We start from the raw sequence: 19,486 nt of genomic DNA on the forward strand, positions 1-19,486 counted from the left end.
AACCTCTTTTTTTTTAAAGGCAGCAGAATGGCGGGTTAGCTGTTTTGTGTGTGTGGGGTTTTTTTTTGCATTAATGTTGTTTTTACTCTTTTCTTTAGGAATCTATGGGCAAAAGTTCAGATGGAAAATCCTATGTTATTACTGGGAGCTGGAATCCAAAATCCCCACATTTTCAGATTGTAAATGAAGAAACTCCTAAAGGTGATGCAGATTGCTGACATCATGAACAGAAATTTTAGTCCCAAGGAGATACCCAAATCTTAGCACTACTTATTTGATAAATATTTAGTGTTTACCTACTTCTGATGAAACAAAGGAATTTGAATAGTTTTTTGAGTTTACTGTTAAATTTGACCAGTAAACAAAGTATTTTTTCCTCCCTCTCCTTTCTTCATTTTTTCCTTTTCCTGCTTCCTTTTCTATTTATGTACTTTTAAAAAATATATTATTTTTTTATTTACAGGCTTCTAAATATTTATTTTATTTTTTATTTTTAATTTACATTTATAATTTAATTTATTTACAGGCTTCTAAATATTACTTGTTTTTGTGGAGAGATAATATATGCACATATAGTTAAAAATTCAAAGGTATCTAGGGAAAAGCAAAAGTTTACCACAGTTCCCAGTGTCCCACCCTAAAGAGCACCACTGTGACCAGTTTCTTGTGTAGCTTTTCAGGTATGCTATGCATAAACAACCTTTTCAAGATGTTTCATACTCTTCCTGAATGTCATTTAAAGTTTGTAATAGAAGTAATTACTTTTACATTAATCATATGAGCAAATATATTTCCATTTAAAAAATTTGCTTCTGCCTTCTCTCTCCCTAGATAAAGTGCTGTTTATGACGACAGCTGTTGATTTAGTAATAACAGAAGTGCAGGAGCCTGTTCGCTTTCTCCTAGAGACAAAAGTCCGAGTTTGCTCACCTAATGAAAGATTATTCTGGCCCTTCAGCAAACGTAGTACTACTGAAAATTTCTTTTTGAAACTAAAACAGGTACTGTACTTTTCTATAAATATAGATGGGGAAATAAGAGAAATTACTTCTGAGGCTGATATGTCATTAATCCAAGCTGTCAATTAGATCTTTAAATAGTTAATGTGTATTTTAAATATAGTAAGAGGAAAATTGTTTTATTTTTACCCACCTATTTATCATTTTTGTTGCTCTTCACTTCTTCCTGAAGAACCAAGTTTCCATCTAGTCTCACTTGCCTTTAACCTGAAGACCTTCTTTTAGGATTTCTTTTAGTGGAGATCTGTTAGAGACATAACTCTCAGATTTCTTTATCTGAAAATCTTTATTTCACTTTTATTCCAGTAGGATATTTTCACTGGGTATAGGGTTCAGGATTGACAGTTTTTTTACTTTCAGCACTTAAAGATGTCATCCCACAGTCTTGTGGTTCTCATTTTTTTTTTTTTTAAAGTAAGTATTTTCTTTTTTTTTTTTTTTTAATCTGGTTGCACTGGGTCTTAGTTGCATCAGGCTGGCTCCTTAGTTGTGGCATGCAGGCTCCTTAGTTGTGGCATGTGAACTCTTAGTTGGGGCATGCATGTGGGATCTAGTTTCCTGACCAGGGATCGAACCCTGGCCCCCTGCATTGGGAGCGTGGAGTCTTATCCACTGTACCACCAGGGAAGTCCCTCTCATTGTTTTTGGTGAGAAGTCAGCATGCATTTATATTATTGTTCCTCTCTTTGTAATGGGTCATTTTCTCTGGCTGCTTTTTTTTTTTTTTTGCTGTACGCGGGCCCTCTCACTGTTGTGGCCTCTCCCGTTGCGGAGCACAGGCTCCAGACACGCAGGCTCAGCGGCCATGGCTCATGGGCCCAGCCACTCCGCGGCATGTGGGATCTTCCCAGACCGGGGCACGAACCCGTGTCCCCTGCATCGGCAGGCGGACTCTCAACCACTGCGCCGCCAGGGAAGCCCTATTATTTTTTATCTTTGGTTTTTAGACTTTTATCTATGATGTGCTTAGGTGTGATTTTTCTTTCTGTTTGTCTTGAGATTAGCTGGGCTTCATGAATTTTTAAATTTATGGGTTTGGTTTTTTTTTTTTTTTTTTTTTACCATTTTTGGGGGAATTCTGACCCATTATTTCTTCCAACTTTTTTCCCTGCTCCATCTCTCTTCTCTCTCCTTAAGGGATTCCAGTCATACATATTTTTGACCTTTTGATACTATCCCACAGATCTCTGGGGCTCTATTTATTTTTCCAAATATTTTTTGATTTTTTCTTCAGATAGGATACTTTCTGTTGACCTATCTTAAAGTTCGCTTGACTCTTTCATCATCTCCAATCTGTTGTTAACCCCATTCAATGAGTTTTTTAAAAATTTCAGATCTTGTTTTTTTTTTTCTGGAATGTCCATTTGGTTCTTTTTTAAATAATTTCTGTTTCTTGTGAGATTGCCTCTTTGATCTTTATTTTAAGCAGATCTTCTATTATATTCTTGAGCATAATTGTAATATAGCTACTTTAAAAATCTTGGGCTGCTAAATCTAATGTCTAGTGAGCCACTTTTTCATGTTTCTTTGTCTAGTAATTTGGGATTATATATTAGACACTTTAAGTGCTAGACTGCAGAGACTGTGTTATGGTCTTCTGAGTACTGAGTGTTTTAAAAAATTAATTTGGTCAAACTCTATACTCTTTCTTTCCTGTGGCGGGCAGCAGATAAAATTTCTGTTCCCTTCTTTTAGCTTTTTTTTTTTTTTGGCCCCGGTTGCCCCTCTACTTATTGTTCCTTTCTTTGCCTTCCTTTGTATCAAAACTCCTTGAAAGTAATCAAGTTCGTAGTGACCTAAATTGCTAAATCCAGTGGTCAGTCTGAGTCTTTGTCTTAGTGATGTGTCAGGAGCATTTGATATAGATGATTAACTCCCTCCTTGTTAAATACCCCTCTTTCACTTAACCTTCTGGACATCTCAAATTTACCATGTCCAAAAAGGTGTCATTATCTCATCCCTCACCCCTAAAATGCTCTACCTACCTGTCCTTACCACCTCAGTTTATGGGCATCTTCTTCTAGTAGTTGCTTAGGCCAAGAATTTGACTCTTATTTTTCACACCCCGTATCCAGTCTGTCAAGAAATTCTGTTTTCTTTTAAAACATATCTAGAAGCTGACTACTTCTTACCACCTAGATTACATTAACTTCATCTGAATCATTGTTTTCACCTGGATTATTGGAGTAGCCTTTTCACTCATCTCCCTATTTCTATTTTTGTCACCTTTTGATATATTCTCAGTATAGCAGCCTAACATCAAATCACGTCATCTTTCTGCCAAAATTTTCCAATCCTGTTTTACTCCATAAAATCCTAAGTCCTTCTAATAGGTTGTAAGACTCTATGTGATCTGCTGCCTATTACGTTATAAACGAATTCCTCTCTTTTACTTCTTACTTGCTTCCTCTGCTCTAATCATGCTCTTAGGGCCTTTGCTATCAACTGTTCCTTCTACCTAAAATTCTCTTCCCCTGGATCCCACTTGCTGTTATTCACCTCCTTCAAGTCCTCATCTTCTTCAGGTCTTTGCTTAGATTTACTTCTTAGCAACTCATGACCACCCCCATTTAACACTGCAGTTTGCCTGATTATCCACTGGTGCTGCTGATTCCCTCCCCATTGATATATTTTAAATTTTTTTACAGGGGTGTTAGTTTCCAACATACTGCAAAATATACTTCTTTTTATTTTGATTATTACCTATTTTTCATATAAGAAACCTCTACTAAGACAGAGACTTCTAATCTGACTTGTTCACTGGTTTATCCCAAGCATCTAGAACATAATAGTTCTTAATAAATATTTATGAATTAATTTTATTTCATGTAACTCTGAAATTCCATTATACAAGATTATAGGGTTGTATGTGGATTTACTTGAATATACTTTTCTGTAGCAATAAATATTTTAGTTCTAGTGTGTCCAAGTTAGCCCTTTTGGTTATAGTTAGAAAAAGGTAGCAAGCAGAAGAATAGAGATTTCTTTTCAGTGTTATCTTAAGAGACAAAGCAAATCTGGGTTTCCTTAGCATTGTTCTCCCAGTTCTTCACTATGAAAGGAGCAAAGGATTAGCGTAGGATTATCATCTAGAACTTGGCTTTTGAGTCAGAGTCCATGGATCTTGCCATTGACTAGTTTTATGACTTTGAGCAAGTTCCTTCAACTCTCTCAGCGTCAGTTTACTCAGCTGTGAAATGGCAGTGATAGAATCTTCCTCATAGTGTTATTGTGACATTAAGTGAAAAACTGTACAACGTACTTGGAATAGTTCCTAGCACATAGTATGTTCTTCATGCATTTTAGCTATTATTATTGAGAGGGACATCAGTGGGACAGCAAAAACACTTAAGTCATGAAATCAGAACAGCATCGATTATTTAGTAGATTAGCCCCAGGGGAAGAATGCTTCAGAAAGAAAACCAATTTACAAGCATTATTTTACAAGTTTAGGGAATGGGTGGAAATGATTCTTAATAGTTTCTAGAGTAAGAGTTAGCAAACAAATTAATTGTATAATATTTTTAGTATAAATTTGTATGTAAAAAATATTCTCTTTAATTAGAATTCTGTTTCTTTAATCTTATCTCAGTGAACATAAGTAAGATTACCCTCATCTTGCTTTTCCCTTGAGGTCTTATGTTATACAGCCATGATTCAAAGATTGCATGCATTTACAAGAGTATTTCTTCTGTGGGTGATTTAGAATAATGTATCTAATTAGGCTAACAAATGACTTGTCAGGGTAGACTAGCCAAAAACAGATGTATGCCTGAGACATAGCCTGATAGACTATTCTAGACTCTCTGTTAAAGTTACAAGCTAAACATAGGCTGAGTTGTCAGTATTTTCTTTGCAAAAAGCTGAAGTTTATATGTGGAAGCTGGGAGGAGGGCAGGGAATTCCTGACAATAATCTCTCATTTTTCTCCTTATTTGTATGTCTTGGGGTGGGTCTGAGGGGTAGTCAGGGGGAAAGGAGAGAGGCAGTATGAAGAGTTTTTTGTCTTAGTGCACTGTTAATTCTCATCCCTTGCAACATAATAAACTAAGTTTATTTATTTCCTCCTTTACGTTCATGGCTTTAAAAATTAATAGCAGTTACCACTAACTGAGGCCCTCCTGTGGCAATCACTCGACCAGCTACTTTCACTTTTCCTGTCTTATGTAATTTTCATAGTGATCCAGTGAGGATAGTGTTTACATTTTATAGATCCAAAGATGTAAAATAGATTTTACGGGATATCATGTGAGCAAGATTCATACCTAAGCCTTCTAAGAGTCTCAGCCAGGATTCTTCCCAAAGAAACATCCTTCTTTTGTCTTTATTTCTGTAAGAGTATTTTTGGGATTTACTTAAGTCAAATTAAGCATAACTTAAAATTTTAACCTCTTTGCAGTTCTCATTAGACAGAAAAGGAAACACTGCTACAGGCCAAATTTTTAAAATATTCAATATATAGTTTCTGTTTATTGCTGTACGTATGGGAAAACAGTTATAGAAATGTTATTAAAAATACATATTTAAAAATTGATTCTTTTTCCTTTCACTAAAATTATCTGGTGACTCAGTAACTCCTTTTTAGCCTGGAAGCCTTCCCAACTGTGGGGATTCCTATATTAAGATGGCACCATATTAGAGAAACTTTTAAAATTAGTGGGGAATGAAAGAGGAGGAAATGGTCTAAAGACTAGATTTTCCAACAGTAACATAAGGTGAATAAAAGACCAACTAATCATTCTTAAATTCTTAAAATTACAGAATTTTCATTGCTAAAGACAATGTAGGGGTCTTAAAATGTTTTATTTTATTTTATAAATAAAATTTTATAAATGAAGAAGCTGATGTCTGAAAGACTAAGTGATGTGGCCAGTGTCATATAGACAAGTAATTTGTATAACCATCCGTACTGGAAACCCGAGCTTCTATCTCTTTGTAAACCCGAGCTTCTATCTCTTTGTGTATTTGCTGTGTGTGTGTGTGTGTGTGTGTGTGTACGTACATATAGGCACATTTACATGTATGCAGTATACCACTGTACCTCTCAAGATAGAAAGTGCTTTCTGTACCAGAGCTCTTCAACTGCTAAATCAGGAGGCACAGGTTCAGCTATTGCTGGGAAGTATGATCACTTGGTTAAGATGGTAACTACTGGATTTCTCCTTTGTAAAAGTAGATTTTTCTTTCTGCATTTAGCAAATCATCTTTGAGGTGGTACTTTGGCAACTTCCAAATATCCTGTTCCTCAGCACCTTTCTAACTAATGGTTTTAGCATTCATTGATGATCCCTGCCTGAATCAGTTGAGTTCATTCACATATTTTTAATAGTAATGAAACATTACAGGGGTTTTTTCTTTTCTTATACATGTATATGTTTATTAATATTGAATATTTAAATAATAATAATAAATATAAGTTATTTGCTTTATCCTACTTTATCAAAGAGTTAAAAAATATCAGTATTGTAGGAAACACCCTTAATAAGTGATGTTTATTTTATTGCTTCTGGTAAATTTATAACAAAATTTTGTAAACTTGTAAAATGTCTGTTGAGAAAAGGTACTATTATATGGGCTTACAAAACGTAAATTTCAGTTGTTTAAAATTCCAGTGAGGACAAACTTATATTTTAATTTAATACAGTTAACTGATGAGGATAATTAAACATCAGTTAATAAACTTGCACCATTTCTAAAATATACAAAATGTCACATTGCAATTTATGTACAACTTATGTTATACACGTTTCTTTCAATTGGAAATAAAACCCATATTTTAAAATCAATATATACTTTAAAAATGTAAGCATCTAAATGGAAAAGTTTCCAAAATATTTAGTGTATTCAACCTTTTCCATAGATGCTTAAACAAATTTGGGGGAGAAAGAGCTATTAATATAACTGCAATACCTGTGTATTTTTTCACGTTTCTCATTCTGTGTATGTAAAAAATACAGGTATATAATATGAAATTATTTGTATAGTTTTAAATTCCCATTAATTTCCCATTCATTCAAAAAATCAGTATTGCAATTAATATTAAAACTGTTGAGTGAAGTTTAAGATTTTGTGGAACCTCTTTTTGTCCTTTGAACGTGTTCTAATAAGATTATATTCAATAAAATCAGTACTGTTCAAAAGTTAGCTAGAATATTTTCTTTTCGTTGTAGTTCTGTTACCATTTGACATATAGTTAGATTTATTTTCATATTTTTGATTTGGGGGCTTGGGGTATTTTCCTTTTTGGTTTAATTTATTTTTTGAATATTTAAAATACTTATATGCTACAAAAGTCAAAATTACATAAAAATGTATACTCTTAGGTCTTGGCTTCATTCATATCTCCCTTTCCCCAACCCTATAGGTAACCATTATTATTGGTTTCTAGGTTATCTTTCCAGTGTTTCTTTTTGTGAAAATAATAAAATACTTCTATATATTTTTTAACTCCCTTTTAAACAAAAACTAGCATACTATATATATTTTTCTGCACCTTTTTTATCTTAATATATCCTGGTGATCATTCCATATAAGTTTATAGAGACCTTCCTCATTCTTATTAATGACTGCCTACTACTGTGTTTGGATAAATCATGCTTCTTTCAACTAGTCCTTTATTGATTAATAGTTGGATTTTTTCCCAAGCATTTGCTATTCCAAGTAATGTTGCAGTATAGCACTTTGTGCATGTATTTTTTTGATTTTATGAAAGTGCATCTTAGAGTAGATACCTATTGGTGGAATTACTGGCACATGAGGTAATTTTGCATATGTAATTTTGTTATATTTGCCACGTTCCCCTCTATAAAGGTTGTAATCATAGAGATTAGCAGGTATGAGAGTAACTGTTTCTCCAGAGGCTTATCAGAGTGCGTTGTCAAACATAAGGATCTGATGGTAGTTTTAATTTATCCTCTGATGAATGAAAACAAGCATTTTGTTTTTTCATATGTGTAGGGGTGATTTTTCTTTCCTTTTCTGTGAATTGTCTCTTCATATTTTTTGCTCTTTGGTTTTGGCCGTTTCCTCTTAATTTTTAGAAGTTCTTTATGAAATCAAAGAGAATAACCCTTTGAGATATAATTTGCAAATATTTCTCCTGGTTTGTCACTTGTCCTGTGACCTAAATTATGATGAGTCTTTGGGCTTCTTTTGCCACACAATTTCTTTCTTATATACTTGAATTTATCAAGTTTTTCCTTTAAAGCTTCTGGATTTGGGGTCATAATTAGAAATGCTTTCCCTACTCTCAAGTAATAAAGGAATTTATACATTTTCTAGTATTACTTACATGGTTTCATTTGACTACTTTTATTTATATCTCTAATTTATTAGTATCTTATTCTATTATATAGTGTAAGGTATGGATCTGATTTAATGTTTTTTTCAAATGGCCATCCACTTGTCCCAATACCATTCATTGAAAAGTCTAACTTTTCCCGCAGTGATTTGAGATGTCACCTTTATCATATTATCAGATTTTCATATGTATTTAGAACTCTTTTGGTTTTTATATTCTTTTTGATTGATCTTTACGTTACTTATTCACTGATACCACACTGTTTTAATTACATAGACGTTATGTTTTTATATTTGGTAGGGCTAACTTTCCTCCTCAGCTGTTCTTCTTTTTCTGGATTTTGCTAAATATTCTTGATTGTTTATTTTTCATATAAACTTTAGATTCAACCTTTGTAGCTCTGGAAGAAAATTATTGGTATTTTTATTGGGGAGAATTGAAATCTTTGTGATATTAATATAGAGTCATCTTTTCCAAGAACATGTGATATCTTTCCACTTATTCATGTCTACTTTTTTTTTTTTTGGTCTTTAAGAGTGCTTTTTAAAAGCTTTTTATTATAGAAAATTCAAATGTACACAGAAATAAAAAGAATAATATAATGGACCCCATGTACTATTACCCAGCTTCAACAATGAACAACATTTTTAACAGCTAGAGTTCTTGACTTACAGGCAGGGTCCACTTCTTGACTCCATATTTATCTGACTTCAAAAGGGCAGTAGTGCTCTGGTGACTGTCACTCAAAGAGGAGTTTCTAGGTGAAGTGCAATGGTTATTACATTCATATAGTTTCTGGGAAAAAATTTTAAAGGTAAAGAGTTATGTTGATCTTTGAAATGTTTCAGATAGCAATTAACTAATGTTTTAGAGAGTAATTTAAAACAAAACAAAAGTAAATCCTGTTCCCTATCAAAGCATATTTGAAATTAAAAATCATAATTACAAATTCAGAATGAACATATGTCAAAGGTTTAATTTAATTCATTAGGTAGTGAGGGAACCAGTAAGATGGTAAAACTGGTTCTAAGTATTTGAGAAACTTGAGTTTATATAGTCCTTTCTTTAAAAAAAGAAAGAATGTTAGAACAAGATTGCTGGGTTAGAAACAAAACTGGTTAATGTCCTATAGGGTAACCTTTGGGTTATCTTTTCTATTAGATGGAAATCATTTGCATAGCTATTGGACACAAACCTACAGATTAATATGTAACTTCACAGAGTCTGGGTCCTTTAATTAATAGTAAGTAATTCAGTCATTTATTCACCTAGAAAATTAAATAATTCTTTGGTGGACATGTTAAAGCCAGCACATCTGGGTCTGTGCGTCAAATCTGGCCTGACACTTGCTTTTATAAAATGCTTTTGAAACACAGCCACACTCACTGACTATGGCTGCTTTTGCACCATAATGGCAGAGTTGAGTAGTTCCAGCAGAGACTACTGGCCCACATAGCCTAGAATACTTACTTTTTGGCCCTTTACAGAAAAGTTTGCCAATTACTATATTAAACAGTGTTTCAGGATGATATATTGAAAGGACATGTTGCCACTACCTAAGCCTTCCAGGATTGCGGTAGTTTTTCTTAAGAACCCAAATGAACATTAGGATGACAAAATCTGGTCTCTGCCTGGTATTTCTGTACCTAATGAACCTCTTATTGCTCCCCCTCTTCTGTATTTTTACTTTATGCATGTATATCTTTCTCTTTGGTGTTGCTACCTTTCTATTCTAGTTGTCTCTGTATCTTTTCCTGTAGTTCTGTCTTGTCCTCCTGTTCTTCTGTATTTCACTTTTTTCCTCCTCCTTAAACTGACTCTAATATGGAATGTTAATATATTTAAATATTGTACTAGTAAAGTATTATATTCCCTACTCTTAATTTTTTATTTTAAGCCCTTTAAAAAATTTTTTTTAGTTTATTTATTTATTTTTGGCTGCATTGGGTCTTCATTGCTGTGCACGGGCTTTCTCTAATTATGGCGAGCAGGGGCTACTCTTCGTTGTGATGCGTGGGCTTCTCATTGCGGTGGTTTCTCTTGTTGTGGAGCATGGGCTCTAGGCACTCGGGCTTCTGTAGTTGTGGCACGCGGGCTCAGTAGTTGTGGCTCGCAGGCTCTAGAGCACAGGCTCAGTAGTTGTGGTGCACGGGCTTAGTTGCTCTGCGGCATGTGGGATCTTCCCGGACCTGGGCTCGAACCCGTGTCCCCTGCATTGGCAGGTGGATTCTTAACCACTGTGCCACCAGGGAAGTCCCTTAATTTTTAACTTAGGTCAATTTAAACTGTTATGCGCTTATCTTAAGATAAACCCAGAATATAAAACAATTTGAGCTATCAAAGATTTTATTTGTTCTATTAATCTCTTTTCTGTCACTTACGTCTCCTCCCACCACCAGTTGTAGCTTTCAGTTGAAGAAAAGTTCCCTATTCTGTTATAATTAAGCGAAAGGATTTGTGGGTAAGGGGCATGGAGATAAGACTTTCTTAGTCCTAAACTTTATGTTTTAGAATATTTCTAAAACATTTTTTTCATGTATAGTTTTATGTAGGAAACCTTGAATAAAACAAAGTAACTGGGAAGCTACAGAACAGTTAACTTTTTAGTTCACACTTACTAAATATTGGTAGTTGGATGTTTGATGATGCAGTCTGAATACAGTAAATAAAATTGCAGAACTAGAGTCCTGCTCAGTAAATATCCTGTTTTCCTTTTCCTAAGTCTAAACATATGTTTTTCTATTTAGAAAAGGTTACATTTTGTTTAGATAGTTAAAGTAATACCTTTCTATTCTCATATCCTGTATGAAATCAGAAGTAGTGCTCAATTAAAATGTTTTATCCCTTGATAAATAATGTTTTTTCATCTTCAAGATAAAGCAAAAGGAGAGAAAGAACAATACTGACACTTTATATGAAGTTGTATGCTTGGAAAGTGAATCAGAGAGAGAGAGGAGGAAAACTACAGCCAGTCCCTCAATTCGCCTGCCACAGTCTGGATCTCAGAGTTCAATGATTCCTTCTCCTCCAGAAGATGATGAAGAGGAAGGTAAATTGTAGGGAGAGCTTAATTTCTGTTTTGGGGTGGCGGACCATACAGACCTTTACAATTTTATCAGGGAATTGATAAAGTGACATAGTATTTTGAATTCTTTTAAGAGGACTGTGGGAGATTAAAAAGTGATTAACATAGGACTTTCTTTAAGGTAATTGTAACCAAGTTAGAAAAAAATGAGATTTATAATTAGTCCTTTTTAAAATAATCAGTCTATGCAAGCTTAGTGTATTAATATAGCACATTTTTAGAGCAAATCTGACACAGCTTCCACCTCAATAAATGTTCCCATCTCAACTGATTTATACATTATTGGATTTTCACACTGATAAGTATTAGGAATCAACCAGTTCTTTTTTTTTTTTCCTCTTTTTTTTCTTATGGTTATATCTGTAAACTGTTCTATCAGTCTGTGTTAAAAGATACTGTATAAAAGTGAGAAATGAAGGGAAGGAACACAGGAAAAGTGAAAGTTTGGGAAGCATTTTCCAGTTTATAATTTTGTACCAGAGCTTTATTTTTAAGGGCAAAAGCAAGCTGATTATGAGAGGTCATATGAGGCATGCATCTATGTGAGCTTCACAAGAAGTGTTCTAGAAAATTCATAGACGAGAATTCATTTCTCATTGTGGAGTATGTGGTGGAGCACCATGAATATTTTTTTAGCTGGAACTTTTAAAGTGAAAGGAGAATTCAGGGATAAAGGGGCTGATTTGGGCACTTCTGGCTAAGAAATTACATTAACAAAAGCATGGAGGTGGCAGGAATGTCTGATTGGGTTAAAAGTAATACATATCCATGACTATATGTCCTTTTTTCAAGTTTAGAGCAAGCTCTTACTTTCCACTTTCTGTTGTTCCCTGTAACTTCTGCTTTTTCTGTGACTAATCAGCTTAGGATCATTTATTAGCAATTTTGATGGCCACCAGTTACTAGATACTTAATATGTGGTAGACAGGTACTTTGTTTATAAAGTAAAGTAATACTTTGTTTATATAGTCCTCACAAATATCCTGAAAAATAGGACTTATTTTGAATATACTTATTTTGAGCATAAGGCAATAGAATCTCAGAAAAGTGAATTTGCCCAGGGTCACAAAAGCCAGAAATTGGCAAGGAGGATTTTAATCCAGGTCTGTGAGTTAATAGTCTGAGCTCTATTCTGTCACCATCTCTGGGCATTTAGTCCACATAAAGCATTTTGAAGTGCAAAGAAAGCACATATGTTGTTTTTGTGAAGTCAGAGATACAATTTATAGTCTTCCTGCAGAGGCGATTTAAGTCATGTTTTAAGGCTGGGAAAGGTGAAATTGTTCCCACTGTTTGAGATTGTCTACTGTATAACTGGTTCTGGAGACTTTCAGTTTCCCTTCTAGGTCAACACTGCTTAAGATGCAGAGCAAATAAAAGTTTATAGAACTTTCCTCCCCTTAAACTCAGCAATTAAAAAAAAACACCAAAAATTGAGAAAGGCACTCTATTTATTATGAAACCAGAGACTGTTCAAATCTCCATACTATAGATGTTAAAGGATATCTACCAGTTACAAAGAAATTTGGGCCCAACTAATAGATAACATCAGGATTGAGATGTAGTTCTAATCTCTAGCAGGCATGGATTTTTAATATAATTGAGGGGGTTCAGAAGGCCTGTACTGACAGCTCTTAACTGGGGAGAGGTAAGGACTAACAGCAGTCAGCAGTCCATGGGAGAATCAGGGAACACTAGAACACAAGCTCTGTAAAGGAAGAGAGTGTGTCCTTTTCTGCCCCACATTATTTCCCTGGTGTGTAACCCAATTCCTGGTATATAATAGATGCTCAGTAAATATTGGCAGGATGAGTAACCCTCCTGGGGTCCATTTCCATAGTGAAAAGTTAATGACAGGAGAACTGGGACTGAAGAAGACTTCAGCCATGCCATCTGGTAATTCTCTCTAACCGAGTATACAAACAAGGGAAACTGGTCCTGTTGTGATGTTTGCTCCATGGAAAGAAATGGCTGTAATCCTCTAAAGAGGCTCCTTATCCATAGGACATTTGTGCTCACAGGGCTGGAAGCCAGCAGTTATAAATGAGAGGTGTTCAGAAAACATTCTGAACACATCCAGACAGTAAAAGAGAATTTTGTAAGATAGGTCTTCCTAATCTCTTTAAAGGAATTATCTCTTGTAAATTTTAGTACATTTTTTAGTAGCTGTTGTCCCCCAAAGACGTTGTGTTATATTGACATTTTTAATGAGTAGTTACTTGAGGTATTTAGAAAGTAGGGCCAATTCTGGCAAAATAATGAAGCAGGGGAAGTTTGTCTTAGTGCACTGGAGCCTTTCTCTTTTCCTTATCTACCTGCAGAGGTCTCACTTATATTCAGTCTGTCCTCTTCTGTAACTCACTATGAAAACTGCTGATAATGTTCAAGGCATTATAATGTAAATAAGTTTAATAATAAGTATCCTGGATTTCTGAGCCTTTAAAATCAGTGCTCTCAGATATGCCATCTCTAAACGGATGCCAATTCATGATGTAATCATCAGAGGTGTAAAGATCAAAACTTTTTAAGGCAGGTTAAACCAAAAAATCTAGATACAGCATTGGTTGAGGACACATGGAAACAAGTACTGTTGTACCCAACTAGTGCAAATATCAATTGGTAAAACCATTTTGGAAGGCAGTTTGTCAGTAAGTTTCAGAATCCTTAAAAGCATGCATTTTTTAACCCAGGGAGTTCTCTTCTGGGCATATACCCAATAAAAGCAATGAGATATGTTCATCCTGATATTATTTGTAGTAAAAAGTTGAAAACTCACCAAGTGTCCAACAAAAGAAGATTATTAAGTAAGTCTTAGTTCATATTTTCCCTCCAATTTCATTACACTTTTCAATTTGTCTCAGATGCCTTTATCATTGCCACTTTTTTCACTGTCTTTATGTCTTATAATCTTTCACTTCATATTCACATTTACATTTCCTAATTATTTGAACTAAGTTTGAAATGATTCATTTTGGTCCTTTTTTAAATATTTTTGTGCTTTCTATTATAAATTATGTCATTGTAGAAAATTTAGAAAGTCATAAAAACATAAAGGAAAAAGAATCATAATTCCATCACTCAGTGTTAATGTCTTGGTATAGTTCATTCCAGACTATTTTCTGTTTTTTAACATAGATTATAATGAAGATTTAGCTCTTATGTTTATTTTTTGTGGTATTTTGCCAGATCATTATGTAAACAAGTGTCAACACAAATTTACATTGTAAACATGTATCATAATTTATTCTGACATTCTCTGCTTTCTTATTTTTGTAGCTTATGCTTAGGTGGTTTGTAATTTTAACTGTTATGCATAAGACTGCGATATATTTTCATGTATAAAGCTGTTTGCTTTGGAATAGGTGAGAGAACATACTCATATTTTGAGTCCTATCATTTTATAATTATATGGCTCTTTTCTGCAGTTGACATAATATAGACCTATATGAAAAGTAAAAGAGAATTAAAGAGATTACAACAACATTCCACCTGGGACCATTTTTATTTTCCTCGTACTTATAACTATACACTAAAAGAGAGAAATTATGATACTTTGTTCCCAGTAAAATCTTTCAAATTTGACTGTTATGTTTCCAGGTCATTCTTCTGGCTAGCATAGCCACCTCTGTTATCCTTTTTTGTGTGTTTTGTTTATTAAAGATAACGATGAACCTCTCTTGAGTGGATCTGGTGATGTATCCAAAGAATGTGCAGAGAAAATTCTTGAAACATGGGGAGAACTGCTGTCTAAATGGTAAGTTGTAATAGAATAGTTCTCCTTTTCACCTATAATTCTTATTTTATGGGTATGGAATTTTACCTAACATTATTGAATTTTGGAGCCAATAATAAAAACCTAAGAGGTTCATCTGTTTTTAGAGGTTTATAAGGGTAGTAGTGAAGATCTGAGATCAACTTTCAAAATATCAGAAACCTAATAAATTCACATTGTTGCAGAAAATATTTATTCAAACATGGAAAGCATGGGGAGAATAAACAAGAAAAGAAGTCATTTGTATTAAAGTGGTTAGGAACCACTGACTGGTTAAGATAATACACAGTTGTTAAGACTATAAACAATAATCAGGTTTAGAAGATGCTCACACAGTGCATAGAGCCATGGTAAGAGACTCCAGGTGGGATTTTTCCTTATCTGTGTTATATGCCTCAACTGACAGAGCAGCATGTTATAAACATGGTATATATTAATTGCTCTACCAATTACTTTTCCTACTAACACTTGTAAAATTCAGGAATTTCTCATCAGCTCAAAAGATGGTTTGACAACAAAATTAAACACTATCCTCTAGGCTGTCTGAAGAGAGTACACTACCTTCAGGTATTTATTAATGGTATCAGAGACAATCTGGTAAATCAAGTTGGTGAGACATTTATGTAGTTTCCTTTCCCCATTGAGTAGGATGCCTGTATATGCTGAAAAGAGCTGAACTTGAAAGTGATCTGAGTAGTTTTCTATTTCTGACTTTCTGGTTATTAGGGTTGTCCGTTAGCTCCCCATGGACCTGTTATTTTGGAGTCTGATTTTTCTCGGAAGTTTCAACTGTTGAAACCTTCACTCTATTCTTAGTAAAACTGTCTCAGCATTAAAAAAAAAAACTTCATGCCCTTAAGGGATGGGACTACAAATGGGCATCATCTGCTTCTAGCACTCTCACAGTGCTTTACACTTCTGGTAAAACACTCTCCACATTGGGAAATGTCAAATGTGTACAGGAGGAGAATGCAAACCAAAGCATGGTTTGTCTTTACACAAGTGGTTTTAATAAATGAACTCTGCAAAAGCCCCCCAGGGGAATAGTTTTCATTTATTTTTGATATTCCTTTAGCAATCAGGAGACAAACCTGCTGATGCTCTCATCACAATATATTTTCAGTTCAGTGATTTTGGAGTGTTTGGACTGCTGCTGGCAGGAATTTCATCTGTATAAAAAGGTTTCTGCTCTAAAATAGAAATGTAATTGAGTCTTGACATGGTTATATAATAGCGTATTTAAAATCATTTATATATAGCATCTAAGTTTTATAAAATGAACTCACCAGCATTTTATACAGTTGCTTGGAGTTTGTTTTATCAAGCTTTGTTTATTCATTTTGTTATTCATTTGATTAAATGATATCCTTATCTTACTCCTTCAGATATATTAACTAAGTTTCCATCTGTCTCAACTGTCTTTCAGGGTGTTTAAAACTGTTTTTGCTGGTTTCAGTCATGTCTTTAGAAATAATAATACAGTTTCTCTTCTTCAGTTCATTTTGTCATTATTTTTTTTCATCATTATTATATGTGTTCTGTAATAGGAACCATCCACAGTATCATGGAGTTTTAGAGCCTGGTAGACCTGGCTTCAAATCCTACCTCTCCTATTTCTAAGCTGTATGATGTTGGGCAGGTCACTTAACTCTTTTGAGTCTGTTTCTTCATTTACAAAATACAAGTCTGTAGAACCACCACTCAGGATTATTCTAGATTAAAAATAATAGATGTTGTAATGGTAGTAATCATAGTAAGAAGTAATAGATTTATCACGTATCCGGTGCTGTGCTAAGTTACGTGCTCTATTTCAACTATAACAACCTTATAAAATAGTATCCATTTTTATAGATGAGGAAACTGGCTTAGAGATTAAGTCAGCAATTCTAGTTAGTAAACAGCACCCAGAATTTTTAACACAGTCAAGTCTGGTCCCAAAGCTGGTTTATTTAACTCTACATTAGATTTTAGTGGCAGTAATTGTAATAAATATACCTTTGCGCTCTAATTCTCCAAGTTCCTTTTGATATGAATTTTAGTCAATAAGAGAACTAATGTCAGTAATAAAATAGTATGCTGAGTTAGCTAGTTATTATTATAAGTGACATAAAATTATTCTGAAAATAATTTTATCAATATAAATCAAGCTAGGGTTATCAAATAATCCTGGGGGTTAGGTTTATTTTTTTTGTAAAGAGCCAAGTGTAAATGTTTTAGGCTTTGTGGTCAATAGTCTCTATTGCAACTACTCAACTCTGCTGTTGCAGTGTGAAAGCAGCCATAGACAGCACGTAAAGAAATAAAAATGGCTGTTTCAATAAGAGTTGATTTACAGAAACACATGGTGAGCCAGATTTGTCCCACAGGCCAAAGTGTACCAATCCTTGAATTAGGTAATAGGACTACTTTTGTCCTTTCTGCTCCCACCTGTTCAACTTTTATATAGTTTTTTTTTCTAAGCAAAGCCAAAACTATACTGAACTATCTATAGCTCTTATATTAGGGTGCTAGCATCACAGAATTAACCATTTTTAAATGTACTGTGCATTATTGTGCTAGTATTCTGGGAGAATTTTGAGAAAAGTCTCAGACCTTTTTGTATTTTGATAGTGGTCATTTTGTACCAGTAACTTCTGTTTAAATCTGATAGTCACAAGAATTCCTCTGTGTCAGGATCCTGCTTTATGTGTCAGTAATGGTGGCTTTCAAATCACAAAGCAGCTATTACGTAACATATAGTGCATTCATTAGTCTTAGAGTTTGAGGCTACCTCAGTCTTGTAATCAACTTCCCTGAACTTCTTTCTGCATCTGTAGAACTGGAGATACTATCACATACCTCAGATGGTGGTTGTAAGCAGCAAATAAAATTATGTGCAAAAGCACTTTGTAAACTAATACCAACATTTCAAGATTTTTTTTAAAAATTTAATGCTGTGTTTCCTTTATTTATTGTTTATTTATTTGGTTGCACCGCGTCTTAGTTGCGGCTCTCAGGCTCCTTAGTTGTGGCATGTGAACTCTTAGTTGCAGCATGCATGTGGGATCTAGTTCCCTGACTAGCGATGGAACCTTGGCCCCCTGCCTTGGGAGCTCAGAGTCTTAACCACTGCGCCAACTGAGAAATCCCTCAAGATGTTTTATTTCCCCCCCAAAAAAAGTATTTTAGGGAATTCCCTGGCGGTCTAGTGGTTAGGACTCTGTGCTTCCACTGCAGTGGGGGCATGGGTTTGATCCCTGGTCTTGGAGCTGAGATCCCACATGCCACACAGCACGACCCCGCAAAAAAGTTGTTTTATTTCCCCCATTTTGTAGATGAGATAAATGAAGCTCAAAGACTTTAATGACTTGTTTTGATGTTAAAATAGTACAGTAGAAACTTTCTTATCCACCATAGTTATTCAGAAAAGTTACTGGAAGTAAGGTGTCATAAAAACTGCTGAAATCATATATCTTTATATTTATTCTCACTTGGAACAAATATATATTTAAATGTAAAATGTAAAAATACACAGTTTGCTTATCAATTTTGATGCAGAGTTGAGCTCTTATCTTTGGCTATGTGTCAAATGATTGGAATTTTGCTTTGTTTTTCTTATACAAACTACAACCATAAAGCTGTGGTTTCCAGTTTTGCTTTTTATCAAAAAATAGTAGAGTAATAATTTAAAGATACTTTAAGAAGCAGTCTGACTTCAGAATTCTTTCCTCCACTCAATCTTTTACAGTTACATTGGCCACATCTAGTTCAATGACTTTTTTTAAAAATATATTACCTTTATTAAGTCTTTGTATATCATTTAGTTTAGCTTTCATAAAAATAACACTCTTTTACAGAAGCTGTCTTTTATGCACTTATGGATTATGGCTTTATTTTTAGGCATCTTAACTTGAGTGTGAGGCCAAAGCAGTTGTCATCCTTAGTAAGAAGCGGTGTTCCTGAAGCTCTTCGAGGAGAAGTCTGGCAGCTGCTAGCAGGTTGTCACAACAATGACCACCTGGTAGAAAAGTACCGAATTCTCATCACAAAGGTAAGGGGATGATAATTCAGCTTCAGCATTAGTCCTTTTAGAAATTTATTACAAAAAGATCATTGTGGCTATTTGATTTCTAAGAATTTTATATAATTCGTTTATCTGATGTAAGAGTAGAACTTTCATACTTCTGTCCCAGAGATATTTCTAGTGTTGGCACAAAGGAGAAGGCATAGGTTTTCTTCCTTCCTTTTCACCTCAGAGGCAAAAGATGGCCTCTACCCTTTGTGTATGAATCTCTTTTGACCATAATTTCATTCTTAGTCAGGTCAGTTGT

At 34.3% G+C, this 19,486-nt stretch overlaps 1 protein-coding gene across 4 annotated transcripts in view; it reads left to right on the forward strand.

The window, feature by feature from the left end:
* The window catches only part of RABGAP1 (RAB GTPase activating protein 1), a 159,455-nt gene that overhangs the window by 59,370 nt on the left and 80,599 nt on the right, over positions 1 to 19,486 (forward strand). For all 4 annotated transcript variants that reach the window (XM_012532785.2, XM_033427231.2, XM_049711435.1 and 1 more), the window contains 5 exons: positions 99 to 201; positions 832 to 1,001; positions 11,194 to 11,368; positions 15,065 to 15,158; positions 19,056 to 19,206. In XM_012532785.2, coding sequence (XP_012388239.1) covers positions 99 to 201; positions 832 to 1,001; positions 11,194 to 11,368; positions 15,065 to 15,158; positions 19,056 to 19,206 — 693 coding nt within the window. The remainder of the gene's footprint in view (positions 1 to 98; positions 202 to 831; positions 1,002 to 11,193; positions 11,369 to 15,064; positions 15,159 to 19,055; positions 19,207 to 19,486) is intronic.

Source organism: Orcinus orca, chromosome 6 (genome assembly GCF_937001465.1).
Source record: "Orcinus orca chromosome 6, mOrcOrc1.1, whole genome shotgun sequence".
In the NCBI taxonomy this organism is placed as follows: Eukaryota; Metazoa; Chordata; class Mammalia; order Artiodactyla; family Delphinidae; genus Orcinus; species Orcinus orca.